At 40.8% G+C, this 23,563-nt stretch overlaps 1 protein-coding gene across 6 annotated transcripts in view; it reads left to right on the top strand.

The window, feature by feature from the left end:
* Positions 1-23,563, top strand: part of MMP16 (matrix metallopeptidase 16) — a 350,260-nt gene that overhangs the window by 134,248 nt on the left and 192,449 nt on the right. For 3 of the 6 annotated variants that reach the window (XR_008306306.1, XM_053246794.1, XM_053246793.1), the window contains exon 2: positions 21,613-21,761. Coding sequence is in view for 3 of the 6 variants with exons in the window: in XM_053246794.1 (XP_053102769.1) it covers positions 21,613-21,761 (149 nt within the window). In the remaining 3 variants the exon portion in view is untranslated. Of the gene's footprint in view, positions 1-19,649; positions 19,778-21,612; positions 21,762-23,563 lie in introns of those variants that run through there. The other 3 variants (XM_053246797.1, XM_053246796.1, XM_053246795.1) reach the window with 2 other exon arrangements.

The following is a 23,563-nucleotide window of genomic DNA, read 5'->3' as shown; positions in this document are numbered from 1 at the left end:
CTAGGAGCAATATTCTAAATTGCTGGTTACAGAAATCAAGAATTGCTGACCATTGCTGCGTTTGCAGAAATATATTAAGATTACATGATCTAACTTGTCAGTTGACTATGACTGAATGGCCAACTTACTGGCTACTCCTACTTATTTGGAGTAGCACTGTGTATATACATCTTAATTTGATGTTATAAAGAAATTGACTCTCCTGAAGGGGCAGGAAAGGGTTTAGTTACCATTTATATTTCTGTATTTTATTTTATTTTTTTTGATTGGAGGCTTAGTGGGAAAGTGAGTATGGAAACTTTTGCCAGGTGCTTGGAGTCTAGTTATGGTCTCCAGTGAGTGTGGCTGGATTTGATTGATGTAAGGCATGGGTTTCAGAACCTGGACAGCAGCAGGAGAGAGTTCAAGTGAGAGGTTGAGAGTGGAAACAAGACTTTGAAGGAGTGACTAGGAAAATAATTGGTTAAAATAAAAAGAATAAGACAGAAGAAAGAATGGTTGACTTGAGTTAAAGGAAGGTGTTGGTGGAAAGAAGACAAGGAAAAAGATGAGAAATCTATTTTCTCCACCTTTAGAACAGCTCCTAAGGTCAAACCCAGGCAGTTTTATCTGTCGGCGCCAGTGAAGGTCTAATGTTATCAGAAGCTGAGAAATCCTGTAAATAGGTTTTTTTAAAAAAACACGCACAAACTTTTATATTGATTTAAAAGGATAATCTTCTGGGAAACAAATTATCTTTACCTTCAAATTGAATGGGCTAGCTATTGATATAACTGCCATGGCTATAGCATTTGCCACCTGCTAAAGGGTAGTGAATATTAACTATTGAAAAGAGAAATATTATAGTGAAGGTTGGAGGGAGGGAATGAATGTTGGCAACGGATCAAGCAAGAGGAAAGGAAGGTTTGGTCGGCTGGGTATAGAGGAACAGAATTATTGTACAGGCTTTATGTGCAAGCATTTTTAACAATAATCTTGATAGCTACTTTTCCTGGAGAAAACTGTCTTCAGGAGACTTGGAGTGGGGGGTGGGGGACGAGAGCGAGAGAGAGTGAAAGCACGTGTGCATGTGTGCTTGCCCTCATAGCTTCTTTAAAAAAAAACCCTTCATAGGCAGATTTAAATTTACTTAATGATATTTTGGTGTTGTGCCATGGCCATTGCTATTATGTTTATCAATGAATGCCACAATGGAGAGAGGAATAATTTGTAAAAGTTTCTTTGTATAAGCATCAGTCATTTGAAATAATAAATCAAAACAAGATTACATTGAATGTTCCAATATCCTTTTTAAAATAGGGAAATATTTAAATATTAAATGTTTAATATTTAATTCACAATTTGCAAATGTGCATATGCAAACAAACTGTGGAGTCATAAAAACTGCTTTTCTCTTAAAATGTTCTTTGAATGACTAGAAGAGAACCAATTTTTTGGATCAGTAGCTGAACAAACCTTAAAATGTCATAACAGATGTACTGTATGTAGTTTTTTTTTTGACAAATGTACTGTGGCTTTAATTATTTAGAGAACCATGCAACATTGTGCTGTGAAAAACAATATATTTCCCAATGATAACTATCGCGTGCATTGTGAGATTTTGTTTGTTTTTTCAATTAATACATTTATATACATATATAAAAGAAGATAATACATTGGACAGGTTATATAAATAAATGCAGATTATATAAATACAAGACCGAAAAATATCTAGCTTTTAACATCTAGATGTATAAAGTTGCTTGGGTCTCACGCACTCTCTCATTGAGGCCATTTTCATCTCTGTAGTCACGGAACACCCTCACTTCCTCTCTCAGCCCTGCAACACTCAAGGCTCATCCCCATTACAAAAGCCACAATGGCAAAAAGTTCTAGCATAAAACCGGTGGTGGAGGTGGTGGTGGTGGTGGTGAGAATCAAGAATGAGGCAAGTAATTGATCATGGTGAATTAATAAGTGTAACTTCTCATAAGCAACACTTGACCAATTCAAGTATGGTAACTTCAGTTTGCTTTTACATTGAGATGACTATCTCTTCCGAGAAGCTGCAACACTAAACACTTACCCTGCAGTTTGGCACTACAGATGAGGGGTAGGTGCCTTACCACTACTACAAATATGACACATATTTATATACCGCTTTTCAACAAAAGTTCCCAAAGCAGTTTACATAGATATAATAAATAAATAAAATGGTTCTGTGTCCCCAAAGGGCTCACAATCTAAAATCGTGAGTACTACATTTTCCTACTATACTACTACATTTTTCTGTGGACTAGTTCCATTTTGTAGAAGTGCATTGTTTCATAAAACTGTTATTAACGAATGGATGCAATACTATTGAAACTGGGTAGTTAGAGTTGCAATTAACGGTTTCCAATCAATTATTGCTAGGAAATATGTGGATATATTATTTGCAACCCTAAAACTTGTCAGCAGGAAGTGTATGCAAATTAACCCAAAAGTACACATCACTGAAATATGCTAAATCAGATTCCAGTACTGGAAAGCTGTTCAACCTTTTCCAGAATAGCCTACACAACTGATTGACACTATGGAATCTATGGAATTCCTTGCCATGGTATGTGGCGATGGCCACCAGCTTGGATGGCTTTAAAAGGGGTTTAGAAAGGATTCATGGAGGACAGGTCTATCAGTGGCTACTAGTCTGATGGCTGTGGGCCATCTCCAGCCTCAGAGGCACGATGCCTCTCAATACCAGTTGCAGGGGAGCAACAGCAATAACATGGCATGCACATACCTCTTGCCTGTGGGCTCCCTAGAGGCATCTGATGGGCTACTGTGTGAAACAGGATGCTGGATTAGATGAGCCTTGTGCCTGATCCAGCAGGGCTGTTCTTATGACACTGGTTCCCCCAAGCACTCTAAGATGTAGACTAGCTCTCTCTTAGCTGATATTCTGAAAGCTTATACTCCAGTTGATACTGGAAACCGAACAGCAGAGGACACAGTTAAGATTATCTGCAGGTCAGTAATTACGAATTTCCAATCACAGTCCACAGACGGCAAACATATTGAGTGGCATAATACCAGCTGGTCTCCATTTAGCAGTTCTGTTTATGGGAAGACGTGTGGTGGATTCAATAGCTTGTGAGCCAGAAGACTCTGCAGCTCTCTCACCTGCAGAGAGCATCCACCTGGTCTTCCCTCAGCCCAGTTTTTAGACTCCATAGCAAAAGAGTGCGCTCTCTCTCTCCCCCCCCCCCTCTCTCTCGGCATTCCTTCAAGGAGCCGAACCCCAGTCAACAGCCAGCTTCTCAAAAATTCAGCCTTATGACAAGTGGGCCACTGTACCTGAATTAATTTGAAGTGTGTGAGTTTTGCTGTCTCTCCATGCCAGCATTATTTTACTCTGTACTGATGACACGATTGCCAAAGAGATCTGCTACTGCTACTACTACAAATATTTATATACTGCTTTTCAACAAAAGTTTCCAAAACGGTTTACATAGATACATAATAAACAAATAAGATGGATCCCTGTCCCCAAAGGACACGCAATCTTAAAACAAAACATGATAGACACCAGCAACAGTCACTGGAGCAGTACTGTGCTGGGGATGAATAGGACCAGTTGCTATCCTTCTGCTAAATAAAGAGAATCACCACTTTTAAAAGGTGCCTTTAAAAGATCTGGTCATCTTTTTTCAAAGAGACTTACTTTTGAAATCCTATTGCTTCTTTCAGTTTTCCAAATTGTATGGAGAGTTCAGAGAGATTTCTCCACAGAATTCAGATGTGACAGAACTTGCTGTTTTTCATCCTCTTTCCACAGTTATGGGGTGTGTGGGGGGCACCAATCTAAATTGGCTTTAAGAAATTCTTCAGGGATTTAGTCACTGCCTGGGACTTTACTGGGAGACAAGCTCAACAATGTCTGAAGTGGAAACTGGGTGCCAGGTGGTCCGTATCTACCTTTGATAACAACAAACAGCCCTGGTCTACTGGATAGATGGGTCAAAAGTGGGCTTCCCATGAATCAGCTGATATACAACCATTCAAGTAATGTGTGCCACTATGTTAGGCCCCTTGACACCACCAATCATTGGCTCTTTCTGCAGCAATAAGTCACTGCCAGTTCTGAGCCTGCCTTTTTTCCTGCCTTATTAAAGGCTTGTAATTCCTTTTCTGTTGAAACCATTCACTCTATTATTATTAGAATACATTCTCTATAAGACTTGTAATTTTCAATCAGAGAGGCCTTTGCCTCAATGCACTCCTGCTCAAACCAAGGCTTTGAATTAATTGGGGTACGGGGGCTTGATGCCTGGCCTTATTTTTATGCATCAGAGAATTTGTGAGGAACTGAATCGATTCTTGCTACAACTCAAGCACTAATTCAGGGGAGTTTGCAGTTGTTAGAGAGGAACACAAATGGCGATTACTCTGAGTGAAGCAATTTTGTGAAGTTCTTGCATTTTGGTGGGCCACTTAATGTGAGACAATCTTTTGTCAGCTGCTGTATTTAGTAAAGGCTCACAGTCCGCATAAATGTCCTGGTCATTGAGCTTTAGATGCATAAACTATTGGGAGATGGTCACTGTCCGTATGGCAGCCCACCATAAACTGAAACACTAACTTGAGTCAATTATAGGAAACAATGACATAATTGATGGTGCTTGCTCCAATACTTGATAAAAATGTGTTATCCAAACCTGCCTCTCCTGACCCCCACATTCAATATGGCAAGACCAAGTCTGTTAACCATTTGCATAAGACAAAGCCTGCCATAATCATACCCCTTATCTTTAGAATGCCTAATAGGTAAGGGATGGGCCTGAACTGTTTCAGGGTAGGTGGTTGGATATCTGGAAAAAGTGAATAAAAGGCCCTGTCATCCTGACATATCTGTGCATTAAAATTACCTGACAAAATGACAAAAGCTTCAGGATGCAATGGTTAATTTACCAATACACTTCTCTAACTTTAACAAAATCTCTTTAACCTGTGACCGTAGCCACTGAGGAGGAAAATAAACATAATTACAAAACTAGCTAATCTAAAATTAACAGTCACTGAGGTTGTAAGGTGAACCAAAGGATCCAATCTGATAATAGAAGCCCGAAGTTTAGTGGAAATAAACACCCCCAAATGACCTCTAGATCGCCCACCCTTTGTGCTAGGCAAGGCTTTGAGAGGGAAAGAAACATAGCTGTTTAGCTCCACATCATCCAAAGCCCAATTCTCCTGAAGCAAAATGTCAAATTTAGAAACACTTCTATCTATCTATCTATCTATCACATGTATATACCACCCCATCCAAACGACTCTGGGTGGTGCTCAACAACAATGAAATATCTATAGTCTTAGCCAGCAAGCCAGCGATGTTCCATAAGAGTGCAATCTGCAAGTTATGCTGATACAAATATTGTCAATCAAAGTCTGGTGGAACATTCTTATGGAGGGGACTAAGCAGCAACTCTCCAGTTGCTAGACATTTCTCAGTGACAGATACCTTCTCATCAGCCAGAAGAGCCTGAACCTTTTGGGGGCCTCTCTAGATACATTGGGGGTTCCCATCAAACACACATTGCTTTTGTTCAAATATACACATTTTGTGTAGGTTTACACCTCTGTACACGCCTCTGTCTCAATCACACATTAAATATAATCTGTGATTGAGGTGGAAGTGTTTCACATAAATTGAACCACCCATTAGAGAGCTAGGTTCCTGCAACAAATGTTGATTAGGAACATAGGAAGCTGCCTTCTACTGAGCCAGATTATTAGTCCATCTAGCTCAGTATTGTATCTACACAGTATTGTATCTACACAGAATGGCAGTGGCTTCTCCATGGCTGCAGGCAGGAGTTTATCAGCCCTAACTAGAGGTGTCAGGGAGGGAATGTGGAACCTTCTGCATGCAAGCATGCAGGTGCTCTTCCCAGAGCGGCCCGATCCCCTAAGGGGAATATCTTCCAGTGCTACATGTAGTCTCCCATTAAAAGGCAAATGAGGCAGAACCTGCTTAGCAAAGGGGACAATTCATGCTTGTTACCACAAGACCATATCTCATCCCTGGAATGCTGAAGCAGTTTCCTACACTGAGCAGGAGGTTGGATTAGAAGACCTTTAGGAGGTACTGTGCTGGGGGTGGATAGGGCCAGTTACTTTCCCCCTGCTAAATAAAGAGAACCACCACGTTAAAAGGTGCCTTTTTGCCAAGTTAGCAGGGGGAGAGCAGCAGCATCTGCACAGGGTAAAATGGAAATGGCTCTTCTGGCCAGCTTGGGAGGGTGGAAGTCAAGGTTGTTGAGACAGCCCACCATGGCATTAATATAGAAGTTGAACAATAGCGGGGCCAGGATACAACCTTGTTTAACTCCCTTCTGGGTTGATAGAGGGTTTGTAAGGTGTCCTTGGGGGCTACATCTCACCTTGAGTGATGTGTCTGTGTAAAGGGCGCTGATCAGATAAATCAGACGTCGATCAATTGAGGAGGATTCAAGCTTTTCCCATAGCATAACTCGGGAGATATAATCAAATGCAGCCTTAAGGTCTATAAAGGAAGTGTAGAGGGAGGTAGATTTGTTAGAAGAGTACCTTTCAATGAGAAGTTGGAGCACCAGGAACTGGTCAGTTGTAGATCTGCCTTCCCTAAAGCCCGTTTGTTCATCTGCCAGCATCTCTTCTTGCTCTAGCCAGTCCTTGTGTTTCCCATGTATGTGCCTGGTATACAGCTTGCTGATGGTGTTGAGCAGGCTAATGGGCCTATAACTGGCCGGGTCATCTCTTTGCCCCTTTTTGAATATGGGAATGATGATCACCCTCCCTCAGTCCCTGGGGATGTGGCCCTGGCAGTCAATATGAGTAAATAATGAAGCTGGGACTGGGGCCCACCACTCCAGGTTACTTTTTATAAGATCTGTAGGGATGAGGTCATCTCCTGGGGCCTTTCCTGCTTTAGATTGTGAGACAAGGGACTCAACCTCTGCCACAGTGACTGGTGGCCAGCTAGGCAAATCTTTTATATCCTCTGGAGGGGGACCTATTTGCTGTTACATCCTCGTATAGTTTCTAGAAGTGCAATTCCCAGGTTGCTGGGGGGATATGGGAATCTATCGGGGTTATGCCATTGTAGGAAGAGTTGGCCATGATGCGCCAACCTGTGGAGGAGTCCTTATCTTTGGCTGCCTGGATAAGTCGTGACCAGGTGGCCCTCATGGCCTCTCTCTTCTTGGTTGTCAGTAGATGTTTATATTGTTTCTTGAGTTGTGAAAGATATGAGAGGCCCTCTAAGGCGTCTGCCCCAGTGCTAGCACTGTAGGAAAGGTAGGAGGATGTAAGGGCTTGCTTTGATTCTATGCAAACCAGGGTGCAAAGCCCGGGTGACTTTGGAGTGTAGTCTACTTTCCTAATTAAATGTTTTTGGAGTTCATGTATTAAAACGTCATATCTCTCCAAAGGGGCAAAAGACTAATCCTTTGATGTGAGGTCTCACTGGTAAGTCGGGAAGGGTTCTGCTGCAAGCAGTTATTTTATTGTTTGATCAAGCTGAGGTGTCCATTTGGCACCTTCCTGGTACGTCAGGAAGGGTTCTGCTGCAAGCAATTATTTTATTGTTTGATCAAGCTGAGGTGTCCATTTGGCACGGCATCTCCCCTGGCCCTCTGGTAAAATATTGGGAGTATAGCAAGTCTCCATGCGTAGCTGTTGGGCCAAGGGCGCCAGTTGGAGGAGGAGTGGGAAGTGGTCACTATCTATATGAGGCATGACTTCAAAGTTCACAACAGAAGGGAGCCGGTTTCCAGTAAGAGCAGTATAATCTGTGGTGCTTGTTTTTGTACCGGATAGATATGTAAACTCTCCTGGGTGATCACTTTCCAGTGAGCCATTTAGGATTTGAAGGTTAAGTCTAGCAGTCATTTGTGCTAAGCAGAGCCCTGGAAAATTTGCTCTCTGATCCCTTTGACAGGTGGGGCAGGGGTAGGAAAATACATGATAAAATATTTGGTTTAGATACCAATACATATAACGGGTTGTATAATGCAGGGATAGGCAACCTTGCCTCTTTGGCCATTGTTGAAATACAGCTGCCATCATCCCTGGCCACAAGAAGTCATACAAAATTAATAAATTTTATTATATAAATTAATAAATTAGACAAAGTTGCCTACCTTGTCATTAAAATTAACATTTTAATGTTAATGATTTTAATGTTTAGATAATTTTAATTTTTTAATTGACTTAGTTTTGATTTTAATTGTTAACTGATTTGTTTTTGTTTTGATATAAACCACTCTGAGCCATTTTTGGAAGGGTGGTATATAAATCAAATAAATAAATAAAAATCCTGATATAGTGGCTAGAGTGTTAGGTTGGGACCAGAGAGACTTTCGTTCTAATTCCCACTCAGTCATGATTACCCCACTCAACCTACCTCATAGGCTGGTTGGGAGGATAAAATGGTGGAATAGTACATATGCCACCCTGAGCTCCATGGAGGAAAGGTGAGTGGGTAAATTTTAATAAATACAAACAAATATAAGTGAAACTGGGGGGAAAACCCACACCTAAACTCTACTTCTCATCCCTAATTCTGTTCCCTACCATGCAGCTCTCTGTCACATGTCTCTCAAAATGAAAAATAAGGCTTAAAACACATTTTGTAACGCCATGGCTTCTGAAGAGTCAGTGTGTCCTTAAATGCTGCTCTTGGCAGCTGCTTGAGAGGTCGACAGTTTCTTCCCAGTTCTCCTATATGGCAGGGATTAGCACTTCTTGTAGCTCCAAAGAGATGTTTGGATGCACACAGTGAAAGATGGGTTCCATGTGTGTCCAATCTCACCTATTCACTTTAGGCCTCATACTGCTAGAAAGAATATGAAGTCTACTTGTCATCTTAGATTTAGAATGCTGTCTTCACATAGAGATTTTTGTTTGTCTGTGAGGTATACTCTTTCCTCATGATGGTGAAGTATCTTGAGAGCCTTGAAGGAACTGGATGGGTGTCACTTTATTATTAGTGGCAGGTAAAATTTAATGTTGACAAGGTAATGCATGCTGGAGGGAATAATTCAGACTTCTTATGCACCATTGTTGGCTTCTAAATAAACTGTAACCACTCAGGGAAATGGCTTGGACATGGTTTTGGACAACTCTGTGAAAATGCCTATTCATTGTGCAGCAGTGGCTTTAAAAATGCAAAGGAAAAAATGGTTAAGAGGGATGAGGAATTGAACAGGATAAAGTGTCAGTTATAAAATTGTCATATATTAAATTGAACACTGTGTGTTGCGATACAGTGAAATAGTGTTTTCATTGCTGCTTCCCCTAAAATCTCAGTCCCTGTGGACTGCAACATGTTTACCTCTGCCTCCCCGCCCCCCGAACAGAAGAAAATGGCTGGAGAGAGAAAAACCATGGTGCTCAAAGGCCCTCCAACCATCTGTGAAGAACTGGCAACACTTAGCCTAAAAGGCATAGGAGAGCAGTTGCCCAAAGCAGAAAAGATTGCAGTAGTCACTACTGTGGACTAAAGCCTCCTCTCACATTACTTTTGTTGCTGTGGGGATTCTTCAGCGTAGGGTTGCCAGCTAGGGACTTCATAGAGGACATGTGACTATTCTGGGGACCAGACGACTTCTGCATTTGTTGTGGTGTCTGAAGTTCTGGGGAGCAGCTGGTACATTGTGTTTGCTCAGAACACTTTGCTCTCATGAACAGCTTCCTTTTGTCTCCTTCCTCTGCTGGCATCCTACTGGCCATCCGTCCAATAGGGAAGCCTGAGTGGAGGTTCTGCTTCAGTGGCAGGTTGTAGAGCCACGTGATGCAGGAGCATGGATAGGTGGGACTTGGCAGGTGCAGCTTCCTTCCTTCATGTGGTGGTGGTAGTGGTGGCAGTGAGAAGTTAGCAGGTAGCAATCTAACTTAGCTAGCAGTTATCCCTGCTAACTGAGTAAAAAGGCGCCTTTTAAAGTTGTGAATCTCTTCTATTTATCATGGGGAGAGAAACTGACCCTATCCAACCCCAGCACAGGATTCCTTAAATGGCTGATGCTGGTGTTACCTTGCATTTCATTTTAGATTGTGAGCCCTTTGGGGACAAGGGAGCATCTTATTATTTATGTTTCTTTGAAAACCATTGTGAAACCTTTTGTTGAAAAGCCACATATAAATGTTAGTAGTCGTAGATGACAGCAAGCAAGTGGGAGACCACAGATGCACCGCTGCGCCAGCATGGGAAGAGGCTGGCTTGGTAGCGAGCTGGCTGCCCTGCTTTGAGCCAAGAGGTGAAGTTGCTGGCCTGGCTGAAGAGAGCAGGCTGGGTGACCCGTGGGGAAGGACAGAGGACTGTGTATGTGGTAAACCTAACCAGGAGATGAATTTACGGTTAAGAAGCAGGGGCCTTAAGAACTCTGCACCTAGACAGCAGACATACAACACACCTGGTCATCAGCTTCGCAATGGTGAGCTGTAGTTAATCTCAAATTATCCAGTTTTTAAATCAAAATGTGCATATATAATACCACTAAACATAAGAAAGTTTTATGAAAAGTGGAGAATTTTGGACACTCTTTTGGTGAAAAGTGTGGTCTCTTTTCACTTTTTGGGTGATGGATATTGACTTCTTTCACCACCTGGACCTGACAACCTTACTGCAGTATGAATTCTACCTGCACTACAAAAATAACATCTGAAGTCTGGTTTGGAGGAGCCCACAGTAATGCTATCACTTTGGGAACTGAAAGCAACACTGATTGGGAAGGAGCTGCAAGGTAGGCTTCTTTCACATGATGTAGGATTCCCGATGTTTCCTATGTTGCATGACAAGAAGCCGTGTTGAAGCAACTTCCATGCTACAATGCATGAGAAGGGGTCCCTACTCAGGATGCTATACAAAAAACATGTATTTTGCAGTATATTCTAAATGTTAGCCTTTATGTTGACTTCTGAGGCTTCCTCCCCAAAGAAGTGGAAAGAATGTAAAGAATGTTGGAAAGCTTATGGAAAGAAGTGCTCTTTCTCATACTAGGGTGCTTCCAGAACTTCCATACATACTGTATCTGCTTGTCTGTACATTCAGGCTAGTGGTCTTGATGATATTCTCCATAGAACTTTTTGCTTCCAAATAGAACTTGTCATAATCAGTGAAGCTTGCTGTTCATTGGGACAATTTTTTTTTTTGGCTTTGAGCTGCAGTAGAGTGATTTAGGTTGAATATTGGGGCGCATCCCTTGCATAACATTAACTGTAAATTGGCTTATTAACAGTATAGTAATGAAGAAAAAGTGCCAAAGGAAATTGTGGCATATATTTCTCTGAACGTGGACACTATATAAGTATCTCACTTTTATATTTTAAAAAATCCTGCCAATTGAAGTAACTGATCTAGGTGGCACTAAGGCTCAAACTACATATTGGTTTTAATAAATGTGTGGTTTGACCCTCCACATCTTGGTTTTCTTGTATAAATAACATAAGCAGAGTCCCTCTTGATCCACATTGAAATTATGATGTGGGAAGTGGGGGACCTCAGCACTGTTCCCCCTAAGGCGTGCACACATGCACACACTAACAAGTTTTTGGATGTCCGCACAGTTCATTTCAGATCCTGCTCAGGTTGAATCAGGAAGGCCCCACTCTGAATGCATCTGCCACACTGCCTTGATACTGCTGCCCAGAACAAATCTCATTCTGCACAGAGATGAAAAAAAATAGAGGGACCACTGGACCTCAGTGGAGACAAAGTATTAAATTCTCTCTCGCTGCTGCTATGGTCCCAGTCTGGATCAGACTCCAACTTCTGCTATCATTCAGACCCCCATTTCTGCAAGTAATTCAGAAGTAAAAACATACATTAAAAGTAATGTATAGTTTGACCCTCTAACCCATGGGATTATAGTTCCCTTTACTAGGTGTAGAAGAGGTTTCTGGTTTGTGGAGTCATGGGTCACTGAAGAAAAAAAATTGAATGATTGTAAATTTCTCTTAAGAGAAAATTTAGGTACAAGAGGATATTTTTAAAGATCCAAAAGGCATATTTGGATAACCTTTTCATGAAATTCTCTAAATCTAAGTAATGGTAATAATTGTAGTATGTTGCTGGTTCACTGTTGAGATGGATGATAGTACTGTGTTCCTAGGTATCAACATGGTGGTGCAAAACTGCACTTTTGCCTCATTGGATTTTTAATTATTAATGCTTTCAGTAAGCCCTTCAGGTGTGTCTCCCTACCAAAGATGTTCAAGCAGAGCAAACGTACTCAACTAGAAAAGTTAAATGTGGTGACATGAACAGTGGTATTCTGTAGAGGTATTTGTATGCATATGTGCTGGACTGCTAGATGAGAGAGTAGGCTCATTCTTATTTACTATAATTTAGAGACAAATAGCTTATGTTAAAATGAATGCAAATAAGTATTGAATAAAAGGCAGTTTAGAGTATTTAAACATGATGTTCATACAATTAGTATACTAATAGCATTGCTACAGGAATACAGAGCCTGTGTGTTTAATGATTAGACACAATTCTGAAAATGTATTAGATTGCATTGTTTTGAATATTATCCTTCTTGTATGGAAACTCAGGCCGTAGCGCTCGCGCTCTCTCTCTCTCTCTCTCTCTCTCTCTCTCTCTCCTCTATCTATCTATCTATCTATCTATCTATCTAAAATCTTGGTTCAGGGACACCCAATTGTCTTTAATCATCTCGAATTTAGCTGTATACATCTATTTGGCAAAAAAAAAAAAAAAAAGCAACAAGGAAAGGAAAATAAAACAAATGCATATTTCAAAATGAGACATTTTAATCAAGATGGTTGTGAGGAAGAAGCATGATTACCTCATTTTGAATGAGCCATATTTTCTAATTATGCAGGTTATGTAGGCTCTGAGCTTATGGGAACACAAGGATCATGTCTTGTGATTTATTATTATTATTATTATTACATTTTATATCCCACTCTTCTGCCAAAGAGCCCAGAGCGGTGTTCTACATACTTAAGTTTCTCCTCACAACAGCCCTGTGAAGTAGGTTACTTTTCAGCTCTTAAAGTAACTTTGCATAGTGGATGTTGATCAGTACCCCACAGTCTCAGGCCCTAATCAGTCAGTATTGCACCAGTGCAAGTTCAGTGGAAAGGAATATTAACTGTTCTTAATATTGTGCATCTCAGGTGTTTAAACCATTTCACATACATTGTCTCATTAGCTCAGTGAAAATGGCTACCAGAGCGCCCCCCACCCTGTGCTGAGGAAAAAGCCAGGTGGTTTGACCAGAGCTGCTGCAAGGAGGACATGACAAGTGACCCATGCTAACTTGGCAAAGAGGCACCTTTTAACATGGTGGTTCTCTTTATTTAGCAGGGAGAGAGTAACTGGCCCTATCCATCCCTAGCACTGTACCTCCAGCACCTGTTGCTGGTGTCTATCTTATGTTTCTTTTTAGATTGTGAGCCCTTTGGGGACAGGGATCCATCTTGTTTATTTGTTATTAATCTGTGTAAACTGCCCTGAGCCATTTTTGGAAAGGTGGTATAGAAATCGAATGAATGAATGAATGAAGTTTCAGACTGGTTTGCCACTAGGTACGAAGTCTGTAGAACTGGGCAACAATGGCAGAGACTCAGCCTGGCAACAGGGAGGATTGCTGACATGACGGACGGAGAAAAATGGGGCAAAAGGCTGTGTGTGGAAGGTGGGGATGGAGGAGGGACTTGCCTCTGCTCTGGGAGCAAGTAGCCTTTTGTGGGGGGAGCCCTCTGAGCCATGAGACAAATGACTCCAAGGAAGATGCAGGGCAAGCTCTAGAAGGAGAAGGAAGAGAAAACCCGTCAAGGAGCCCATACATTATATTGAATAATAGAATACGTTCTATTCTTCAATCCTTGTCTTCTTGGTTCCATGTAATATTCTAATTTTCTGAGATTGTGGATTTGGGGTTTTCATGAGCTGTACACCATGATCATCACAATTATAACAAATTAAGGCTTGACTTATCTTGCTTTGCATGTAATGCGTCTGTCTCATCTGTTTCACCTTTTAATTTGCATTACTGAAATTAATGGACTTTTGCACGATATTCTAATTTTCCGAGTTTCACCTATAAGAATGGGTGGCATAAGGAAAATTGGAAAGACCTGGCATCATGCGTGAAAGACATGGCATGATGCGTGATGTGTGATTCTGCTGAGCTTAGAGCTGTAAAATCTGAGTGCAAAACTTGGCTGCAGTCTTGGTTTAATAAGTATGAGAGATGAGATGAGACACAAGCACTCTTAGATCTAAAACACAAGAATAATAAAAATATGAGACGTTTCCAAAACAAACAATTTGTTCATTCATATATCCTCTCTGTTTCTTTCCTACCACAGAACTCTAAAAGATCCTTCTTAGTGCATTGTCTTTTCTCTCTTGAAGGAGCAATAAATATACTTGCCTTCTAGAGGATTATCAAGTACTAGCTTGTAGCTGACCTCAGAAGCTGTGAAGGAACATGGTAGAGGAGGTTGCCTCCAGTTCATGTAGGACCCAAGCCAGGCAGATGTATAGGTCAAAACTAGTACTGCTTTGAAAAGGCTCCAGTTGCTGTTGGACAATTCCTATTATCTCCGGCCACGATAAATTGCATCTGGGCTTGATAGGAGTTGCAAACCAACAGCTGAAGAACATCAGGTTGGCCACTGCTGCCCTAAAATGCACTTTTAAAGCCAAGTGACTCTGGTCATGTGGTAACTCATAGTGTAGAGTTAAATATAGCTTTGTAGTAGCATGTACTGTAGCTTAAAGGGCCCTGCCCTTTGATAGCAGGAATAAGCATATCCACACAATGTATATATATATCCACACAATGTTGGTGGATATATTGGATTGCCAGTATTTTTGCAAATCCTTGAAGCGTTTGCATTCTTGAAATGAATGAATAAAACCTTTCATTAGCACTGTTTACCAAAATGGATGTATTAGAACTTCACTTAGACACAGTGGATTTATGTGTTAGGGGGAGTGGTGATATGATTAGTTTTTGAAAAGGTGTGAAAGGGAAGGGAGAACCAATAATCTTCCATTACATAAAGGCTACCTCTGTTTCATTCACTTACTTTGGCACACATTTCTGTTTCTGTTGAAGCTGGTGGGCGCTGAGCCATTGGCAGGAGTAAAAGCATGTACGTGGCTTTTTTGTTCTTTATACTACATTTTTATTTTTAAAATGTTTTTGAATGCACAAGCATATTATATGGTATTTATTTTTGAATTAATTTTGCACATTTTCTCAATATCATTTGAAGTGGAACATCAGGATCCTTAAAATAATCAGTGCCTCTTAAGGATATACACTTGTGGTTGCAAACGTACCTTATGGATGCTGCCGTGCTGTGCACATTTACTGGGAGTGATGAACACTGAGCTTGGTGGGACTAGCTTCCAAGTAAAAATGCACAGGATTGTACTGTTATTTATAAGAGATCCAACTGAGTAGTTAGAGTAATGAAGTTGCAGGCAACAGAATTACCAAGTTTTATCTGATTTAGTTTCCAGCAGATTTTTAATAGACCATGCCTCAAATTTGCTGATGCAGACTTGAAGCTTTGGAGAAAGTAAACTTAAGAGTTATTTTATGAACTGGATTGAAATACCAAATGTCAGATTCAGTTTAAATAATCATTTCCCCAAAAGGAACTTTGCAGTTTGACCTTTTGATTTTATTTCAATGGACTTCCCTGCCATGAGTCTTTCAAAACTGCCACATTACCATTTGTTGAAGCATTTTGTATTTCTTATATAAATATGTTTGCATCATTTTAAATAGCAAAACAAGAGAAGCCATTTCAGTTGATATGTTGTTGGGGTTTTTTTAAATTTGCATTTTATATCCCACTCTTTCTCCAGAGCCCAGAGTGGTGTACTACATACTTAAGTTTCTCCTCACAGCAACCCTGTGAAGTAAGCTAGGCTGAGAGAGAAGTGACTGGCCTAGAGTCACCCAGCAAGTCTTATGGCTGAATGGGGATTTGAACTATTGTCTTCCCGGTCCTAGTCCAGCACCCTAACCACTACACCATGCTAACCACTACACCACGCTGGCTCATGTTGTTAATATGTTCATGTTTTCTAAATTGGTTAATATAACTTAACAGGCATGTTAAAGAGCCAAATCATTCATCTTTAATTTTGCACCATAATTTGTATCCCCAAATTACTCTAATTCATGAGTAATTTCTATTTTTTCTCAATCTGCAAATAATTACTCAACTAATTCTGTAGTGTTAGATGTTAACTATTCCAGGACTACTACTCTGAAAATATTTCAGCGTAGATCTTTGTGTTTACAGTGTAGCCTCAGTGGAGTATTGGCATGGCTGTATGTATTCTATGCTAAAAACAACAACAAAAAACCCACTTTTTATTCAACAGGAGCCATTTTACAAAGGAAATCCTGTTGAGGAAAAGGGTGTTAACTCCTTGCAGTGTTACTTCCTCAATTTGAAGTCATCGTTTTTGTGTGTGTGGGATGTAAAATAGACAAAACAGAATGATTGTGTATGCCTGTTCTGTGTTAAAGCTAGTGATAAGAATATCCAAAAATCCCAGCCTTAAGCATACTGGTGTAGCAAGTCCTAGGAAAGAGCCCTTAAAGAACTGCAGCAGCAGCTTATAAGTGACCACACTGCTTATAGTTGGGCTAGTTAAAAAAGGTTAAATGCGTGGATTATTCTACACGTTCAGAGAAACAGCATAGGGGTGTCTTTTGCGGGGAGCCCTTGCGCCCTTGTGGGACCTTTTTAATTGTGGTTATAAAACAGGCAGTCTTCCCAGAAAGCCACCACCACATGCTTAACTTCAAATAAAATAAATTGCTCTATTGAGTACAAAGTCAGAGGCTTGACTTAAAGTTTTAACAAGAGCATTTCCATGTGACTCAAACACTGTGATGGAGGCATGTCTGGGCCCTAATGCTTTACCTTTGCTATGGTTATTGAGTGTCTGTTACTCAGGGGCAAGGGGAAGGGAAGCAGTGATGGGATGGTTTGTTTAGTGGATAAATTCAGCGGAAGGAACCTGAGAGAGTTAGGGGAGAAAAGAAAGGAAGGGCCACTTTCAGTGTGTTATCTAATTTTTTTCATCTGTGTGCGGAATGAGTTTTGTTCTGGGCAGCACTATCAAATCAGTGTGAACGCACATGCATTCAGAGTGGGGCCTTGCTGATTCAACCTCAGTGGGATCTAAAATTAACTGAGCTGACATTAAGAAACTTGTGAGCATGTGCACGCCTTAGAGGCAACACTGACTACTTTCCTCCCACTTTCATGGGAGGAGAGCTGGTCTTGTGGTAGCAAGCATGAACTGATCCATTTGTTAAGCAGGGTCTACCCTGGTTTGCATTTGAATGGGAGACTACATCTGAGCACCGTCTGATATTCCCCATAGAGGATGGGACCACTCAGGGAAAAGCATCTACATGCTTGCATGCAGAAGATTCCAAGTTCCCTCCCTGGCATCTCCAAGATAGGGCTGAGAGAGATTCCTGCCTGCAACCTTGGAGAACTGTTGCCAATCTGTGTAGACAATACTGAGCTAGATGGACTGATTAGGTATAAGGCAACTTCCTATGACCGGTTAAAGAACTGTCAGGGGCCCAAGGGCAAAAGAACAGGAAACCTGAGAGAGTTTGGGGAGAGAAGGAAAGAGAGGCTGATCAAAGGATTGGAGGGAGGGAACCCAAAGCAACTTAGGGAGAGCTGGTCAAAGAACCAGCAGAGGAGAAGGAAAGGACCATGACAGAACCGTGACATCTGTACACTTGTACAGCCTGAATAGGACTTAACTTGCATGGAAATTGGCAACCTGATCTTAAGCATTCATTGAAAGGGAAACCCATCTTGATTGTGGATGCATCAGAATGGTTAAAATATGCCAAGGATAATGGATCTGTGTCAAGGATCTTGAATACAGACCTTAAAGGTAGAGTTGTTCGGCCAATTATAATGATCTGAAAAATTGAATTATCTGAAATTTCCATCGATTGTTTCCAACATGGGCAAAAAACACCTCTTTGTGCTCATTTAAATAAGCTTATCACTGACACCATATGGTTTAGCTGAGAATACATTGTTCTTAGAGTGGGAACAAAGCTGTCCTTTTTTTCTTTTTCTTTTTTTCTTTTTGGAATGATACAGCTGGGGAAGAGTTTTGCTTTTGCAAATGTACCGAGGCTCTATTGTTCCTTTAAGTTGTATAGCTTGTACTACAGCAGAAGAGTTTAAAAAAGGAAACACCCTTTTGTCTTGGTTCCAGTTCAGTTCCTTTGTCTCTGAATTGTAGCCAATCCCTCCGGTAAGACTTCTTATCTGCATTGAACAAATTTGTCTTTTGATGACAAATGAAGCTGCCTTACACTGAGTCGGACCATTGGTCCATCTAGTTCACTCTTGTCTGCAGTGATCGGCAGTGACTCTCCAGGGTTTCAGGCAGGAGTATTTCACAGCACAACCTGGAGATGCCAAGGACTGAACCTCGAATCTTCTGAATGCAAAGTCTACAAAAGTGCTGTCAATGAGCTACAACTCCGTCATCTAATCATGATTATCTGTAGTTGTGCTATGATATGGTATGATGAGGGATCAGAAATTTAGGGTCATTAATTTGGAAGATTGCCCCATGGACTGTAGAAATAGATTTATATCCCTCTGCCATATGTTTATATTTGATCTTCATTCATTTAGTTTTTAATAGGGCCATGCAATGTATTGATAAAAACACAATTAAAGTAACTAACAGCAGAACATAATGGTAAAAGTAACAAGCAGCAACAAAAATGGTAAAGCAACCGATGAAATAGCTTATGTTAAAGTTATCTGCAGATAAAATCAAATGCATTGCATAAAAAGGCTCAGGCAAATAAAAATATCTTATCTTGAGGCCTAAATCCAAGGGCTGTGCCAAGTTGTGGGGGAATCTGGGGCAGAGCCTCCCCTGCACTTGCATGGTGTTTTTGCATTGCCACCCCCATGGCAAAGCCACCTCTTCTCTCCCCCTCCACATCATCTTCCATGCAGGAGGCTCTTGGAGGAAGACCCCTTGCTGAGGGGGAGGGCAGGGAAAACACTGGAGCTGCAATTCTCTCACACTCATGCTTCATTTTCTTATCTGCCTCCACATCCAGAAACAGCCGTCCTAGGGAGATTTCCAGTTTTATGTTTGGTGAGGTGATGGGAGAAGTAACAACAGTGTGCGTGAGTTGGTGCCATTGCTTTCTATCTCCTGAGCCTCACAGGTCAGCCCTAAACCAACCTGATCAGATACACCAGACTTGCCTAAAACCTAACTAAGAAAATTCCAGGAGGAACTCTCTGTGAAGAGTATTCTGTAGACAAGGCTCTACCTCTGAAATGGCTTTCTCCCTGGTTGTCACTCATCCCACCTCAGAAGGTGGGGGCACCTGCAGAAGGCATTCTTAAGTAGACTGTAATTCTCAGGCCATTTTGGAGTAGATAGTTCTTCAGATTACTGGATTACTTCCTGATCCTGACAGTTTGAATCTTACATAAAAGCTAGTATAAGCCTGTTGTATTTAGAGGATGATGAAACTGAAATTTCTGTCAGGCACAGGAAGGTTTGTATGTATAATTTATTTTAGCTGGGGATACTGTTTGCTTAAGAGAAACTTTTCTAATTGTTCTTTCAGAAGCTATTGTGAAGAAACCAAAAGGCTTTCCTTAAGTCTTGTACTGATCAAAGGTATATTTGTGGAAAGACAGTGTGAAACTGGGCTACAGTATTTCCATAAAACTATTCTTTCAACTAGTTAAAGAGGTGAGGAAATAGGAAAGAGATGATTAAAGTATGACTGAATTAGATTAAAAGCTTCTCAACCTCTAGGACAGAGCATGCTCTATATACTATAGTCTGTGATTTGTATTTTCCTCTGAGAAATTTGGTGTCAGCTATTTTTGAACCAAATTGGATTTGGAACGTTCAAATGGAACATGGTTTCCATCTGAAAAAAAATATGGAAAGTATATGTAACCTTAATAGGTAGCCTGAGCGCTGACTCTTGTATTGCAAGAGGGAATATCATTTGCTTCAAAAATTAGAAGAAAAATGAGTGATTATTCATCTTCCTTTGCAATGAATTGCTTTGAGTGTCAGACCAGCTTTATCTGAACCATCATGAGTTTCTGTCCATACGCTTATCTGTTTGTATGTCCTGACATGAGGAGGAAATCTTTTGAACTGTGTGTTGGTCAGCCTGAGGATCATGGATCCACATATTGGTTCACCATGTTCCTCTGCTGTACTCCCCACCTCCAACCTTGGTAGGAAGATTGTGACTTGGCTCTATTGCGTTGTGCTTTTGATTGCTATTACTGCCTCAGAGGTGTAGCATGACAAAGGTAAGTTCCAGCTCCCCTCCTGGAGGGGAGGAACTGGGGAGGAATGTGTCGAATGGACTCTGAATTGTTGCTGCACATCAGTACTCCAGTATATCATCAGCTCAGTATATCAGTGATTTTGCCCTTATTTCATTGGGCAGGTTCCTAGCAACAACAAATTGGTTGTGTACCAAGAGCAGCCTGGATTTATGGATCACTGCTTATAGGATCATAAATCACGAGAACTTTCCCAGTGAAACCTGTGTTGTCAGATTTTGCCATATGATTTTTCAGGTTCAAAGTTATATGGGATAAAGTCAAGTGTGTGTATATGTGTGTCTGTACACCAGTGTTCTCTCTAATTATTTTCAACTGTGAATTTTCTACTGGGCAGCAGAACTATCTATCTATCTATCTATCTATCTATCTATCTATCTATCTATCTATCTATCTATCTATTTTATTCAATTTCTATACCGCCCTTCCAAAAATGGCTCAGGGCAGTTTACACAGAGAATCAAGGTGTTGTGTGCACACATGCATTCAGAGTGGGGCCTTCCAGATTCAGCCTGAGCAGGCTCTAAAATTAACTGAGTGAACATCCAGAAACTTGTGACCATGCTCACGCCTTAGAGGGAACACTGGTGTGCCCACATGTGTGTACGCACACATGCACAATCATGTCACTTCTGCAATATAACTGGTTGGGTGTCTCCTTTGCAATACATAATCTGTTAATGGGTGTTTTGGAGATGTAGCTGAATTTTTCACTTTGATATTTGAATGGAAATTGAGAGAAAAATTAGGTTACATAACATGTCTGTTTTGAAATAATATTTGACTGTAACTTTTATTTTTCTTAATTTTCCTGTTTAAATTATCTGCAGAAAGTCTTGGATAAGTGTGTTAACCACTGAATACCTAATTTTATTATGAGTTTGTCTGACTTCTGCTTGGATTGTAAAACATCTTTCTTTTTCCTTTAACCCCCCCCCCCCCGTATTTTCAAAACAGGTGATAAGTAGCTACCAAATGGTGCTTCTGTGCAACGCCCAGTTAGATAAACAAAGCTTATTTAACAGCATGTCTTTGATGTCCACAGTCTGTGGTTGCAATGCAGGGATATCTAAGCATGCTTTTTACGCCCCTTTGAAATTGTTGGAAGAGAAGCACTCTATTCTCCTTGATTTTCTATGGAATGTAGGCATGCCTAGTGCATTCTGGATTATATTTCTTATATTTGAATTCTAATACACATTTTGCTTATCATTGTAGGTGTGGTTACAAAAGTACGGCTATCTCCCACCAACTGACCCCAGAATGTCGGTGTTGCGCACTGCAGAGACAATGAAATCTGCTATAGCTGCTATGCAGCAGTTCTATGGCATTAACATGACAGGAAAAGTGGACAGGAACACAATTGAGTAAGTAAATGTTTCCAGACCACACTTTCCTTTTGAACTCCAGGAATAGAAAGTAGACGTATTGGAAAGTTGAGGTATACTAACTATAATGGCCAGCTATCTATAATGACCAGCCTTGGAAATTGTAAATGTTCCTTCTATATCTCAGCTAGATCCCGCCCCCCGCCCCCCCTGCGCTCGCCCATATAACATTGGGAGAAATCTAAAAACTGTACAGCGTATTACTGAATCTAAAATAAGGGTCCACATTAATAAGAAGAGACAGGAGGAGAGGACCATAAGGTTTGAGAAATCAAAATTTTAAAAGGCACCTGTGTCTTGTAATGAATGTAAAATCAGAATTGGTAAGGGAGTTCAAAGTTCAAAGAATTGGTAAGGGAGTGGGGGGAGGGGAACTAGAAATGGGAATAATTACCAAGAGCAAAAGTCTGTTTGGTTCAAAACAACTCATGTTTGACCTGGGTAAAATGCGGCCCCGATACTTGTCACCCATACCAGCTCCATGATGGAGCCAGTAATCGTGTGGGCGGCCAATCTGGCTGCTCAGGGTGAGCTCCCTGTTTGTCTGTGGCCCTGCAGAGCTTGGTTAGGCTCTACACACGGATCCTGTGTAGAGCCTCGGTGCTGGATTGTAGTCTCAATTTACAACCCTCTTAATAAATCCTTGAGAACAAGTTCCATTGAATTCAATGCTGCTTGCTTCCAATTAAACATGCAAAGCTGCAGTCGAAATCAAATTGAAGACAATGGCAAAATTCCCATGGATTTTAATTATTGTGGGTTGCACTGTAAATCAGAAAATGGTAGCTAAACTTTACCTACCTTGTTCTGTTCTATTTTGTTTGGATATTAAACCATAACAATGTTACTGGGTCAGACCAGTAGGTAATGCAGTCCACTATCTTATATATATATTTCCTTGTGAAAAGTCATCCGAAATCAGCTTCTGCATTGATTTTCAAGAAGGTTTTAAATGGTGAATATTAAACTATTCAATCAAAGCAAGATGTGATTTTAATAGCACTTGCGCAGCTTATATTTGGGAAATCAACATAGCTATAAATCCACTGGATACTTCTCTTTGTCAGTCCCCTAACTAGTTAATGATTCCAGGTTATTAAATGCAGAATGAATAGTCCCTACTTTTTCCACATACATAGCTTTACTTCAGGGCTGAATGCGACTTCCTTGTGTCCAACTGTAGCAAATTGTCACTACTTTCCCTACTTTTTATAACTTCCCTTACTGTCAACTTGCAATAGATTTTCCTTTTGCTGAAATATACTGCTTCCTCCCAAACCACCACTAATGTGGCATTTAAACGATTCTAGCCATTGAAGCTGCATTCTCCTGTCAAAAACCCATTCATGTCAGCTTTTCAGAGCACCTTATCTCTATAATCTCTACCCTGTCTATTAAATCCTGAAACACGGTGCTGAGATCTAGAGCTCTTAGATGGGAGCCAGTGTGTTCTGATTCTAAGGCTAAGGCGATGCCTGTTGCTGGATTCTCTAAATTCCTAAAGTTCAAGGATGTTTGACCCACTCACTTTCCCTTAGGGCACCCATGGGGCCTGCTTGCCTTTATTGCTTTTTGGTGCAATAATGCATGAGTGAGTGGAATGAAATGATTTTTCCAATCCAGGATTGGCATCAGCAGATTCAGTAGGCAGTGTGTTCCCTGAACTGCTGAGTGATTTGGAGGGGATAAAAAATCCCATTGGCTAAAACCCCAAAAAGAATTATGAAAGAGAATTCATTTTGAAGATGGAAAAGGTGAGGAGTGAATGCCCTTTCCTCAAT

Source organism: Hemicordylus capensis, chromosome 4, assembly GCF_027244095.1.
Source record: "Hemicordylus capensis ecotype Gifberg chromosome 4, rHemCap1.1.pri, whole genome shotgun sequence".
Taxonomy (NCBI): Eukaryota; Metazoa; Chordata; class Lepidosauria; order Squamata; family Cordylidae; genus Hemicordylus; species Hemicordylus capensis.
The sequence above is the reverse complement of the archived record's forward strand: the minus strand, read 5'-3'. Positions and strand labels throughout refer to the sequence as shown.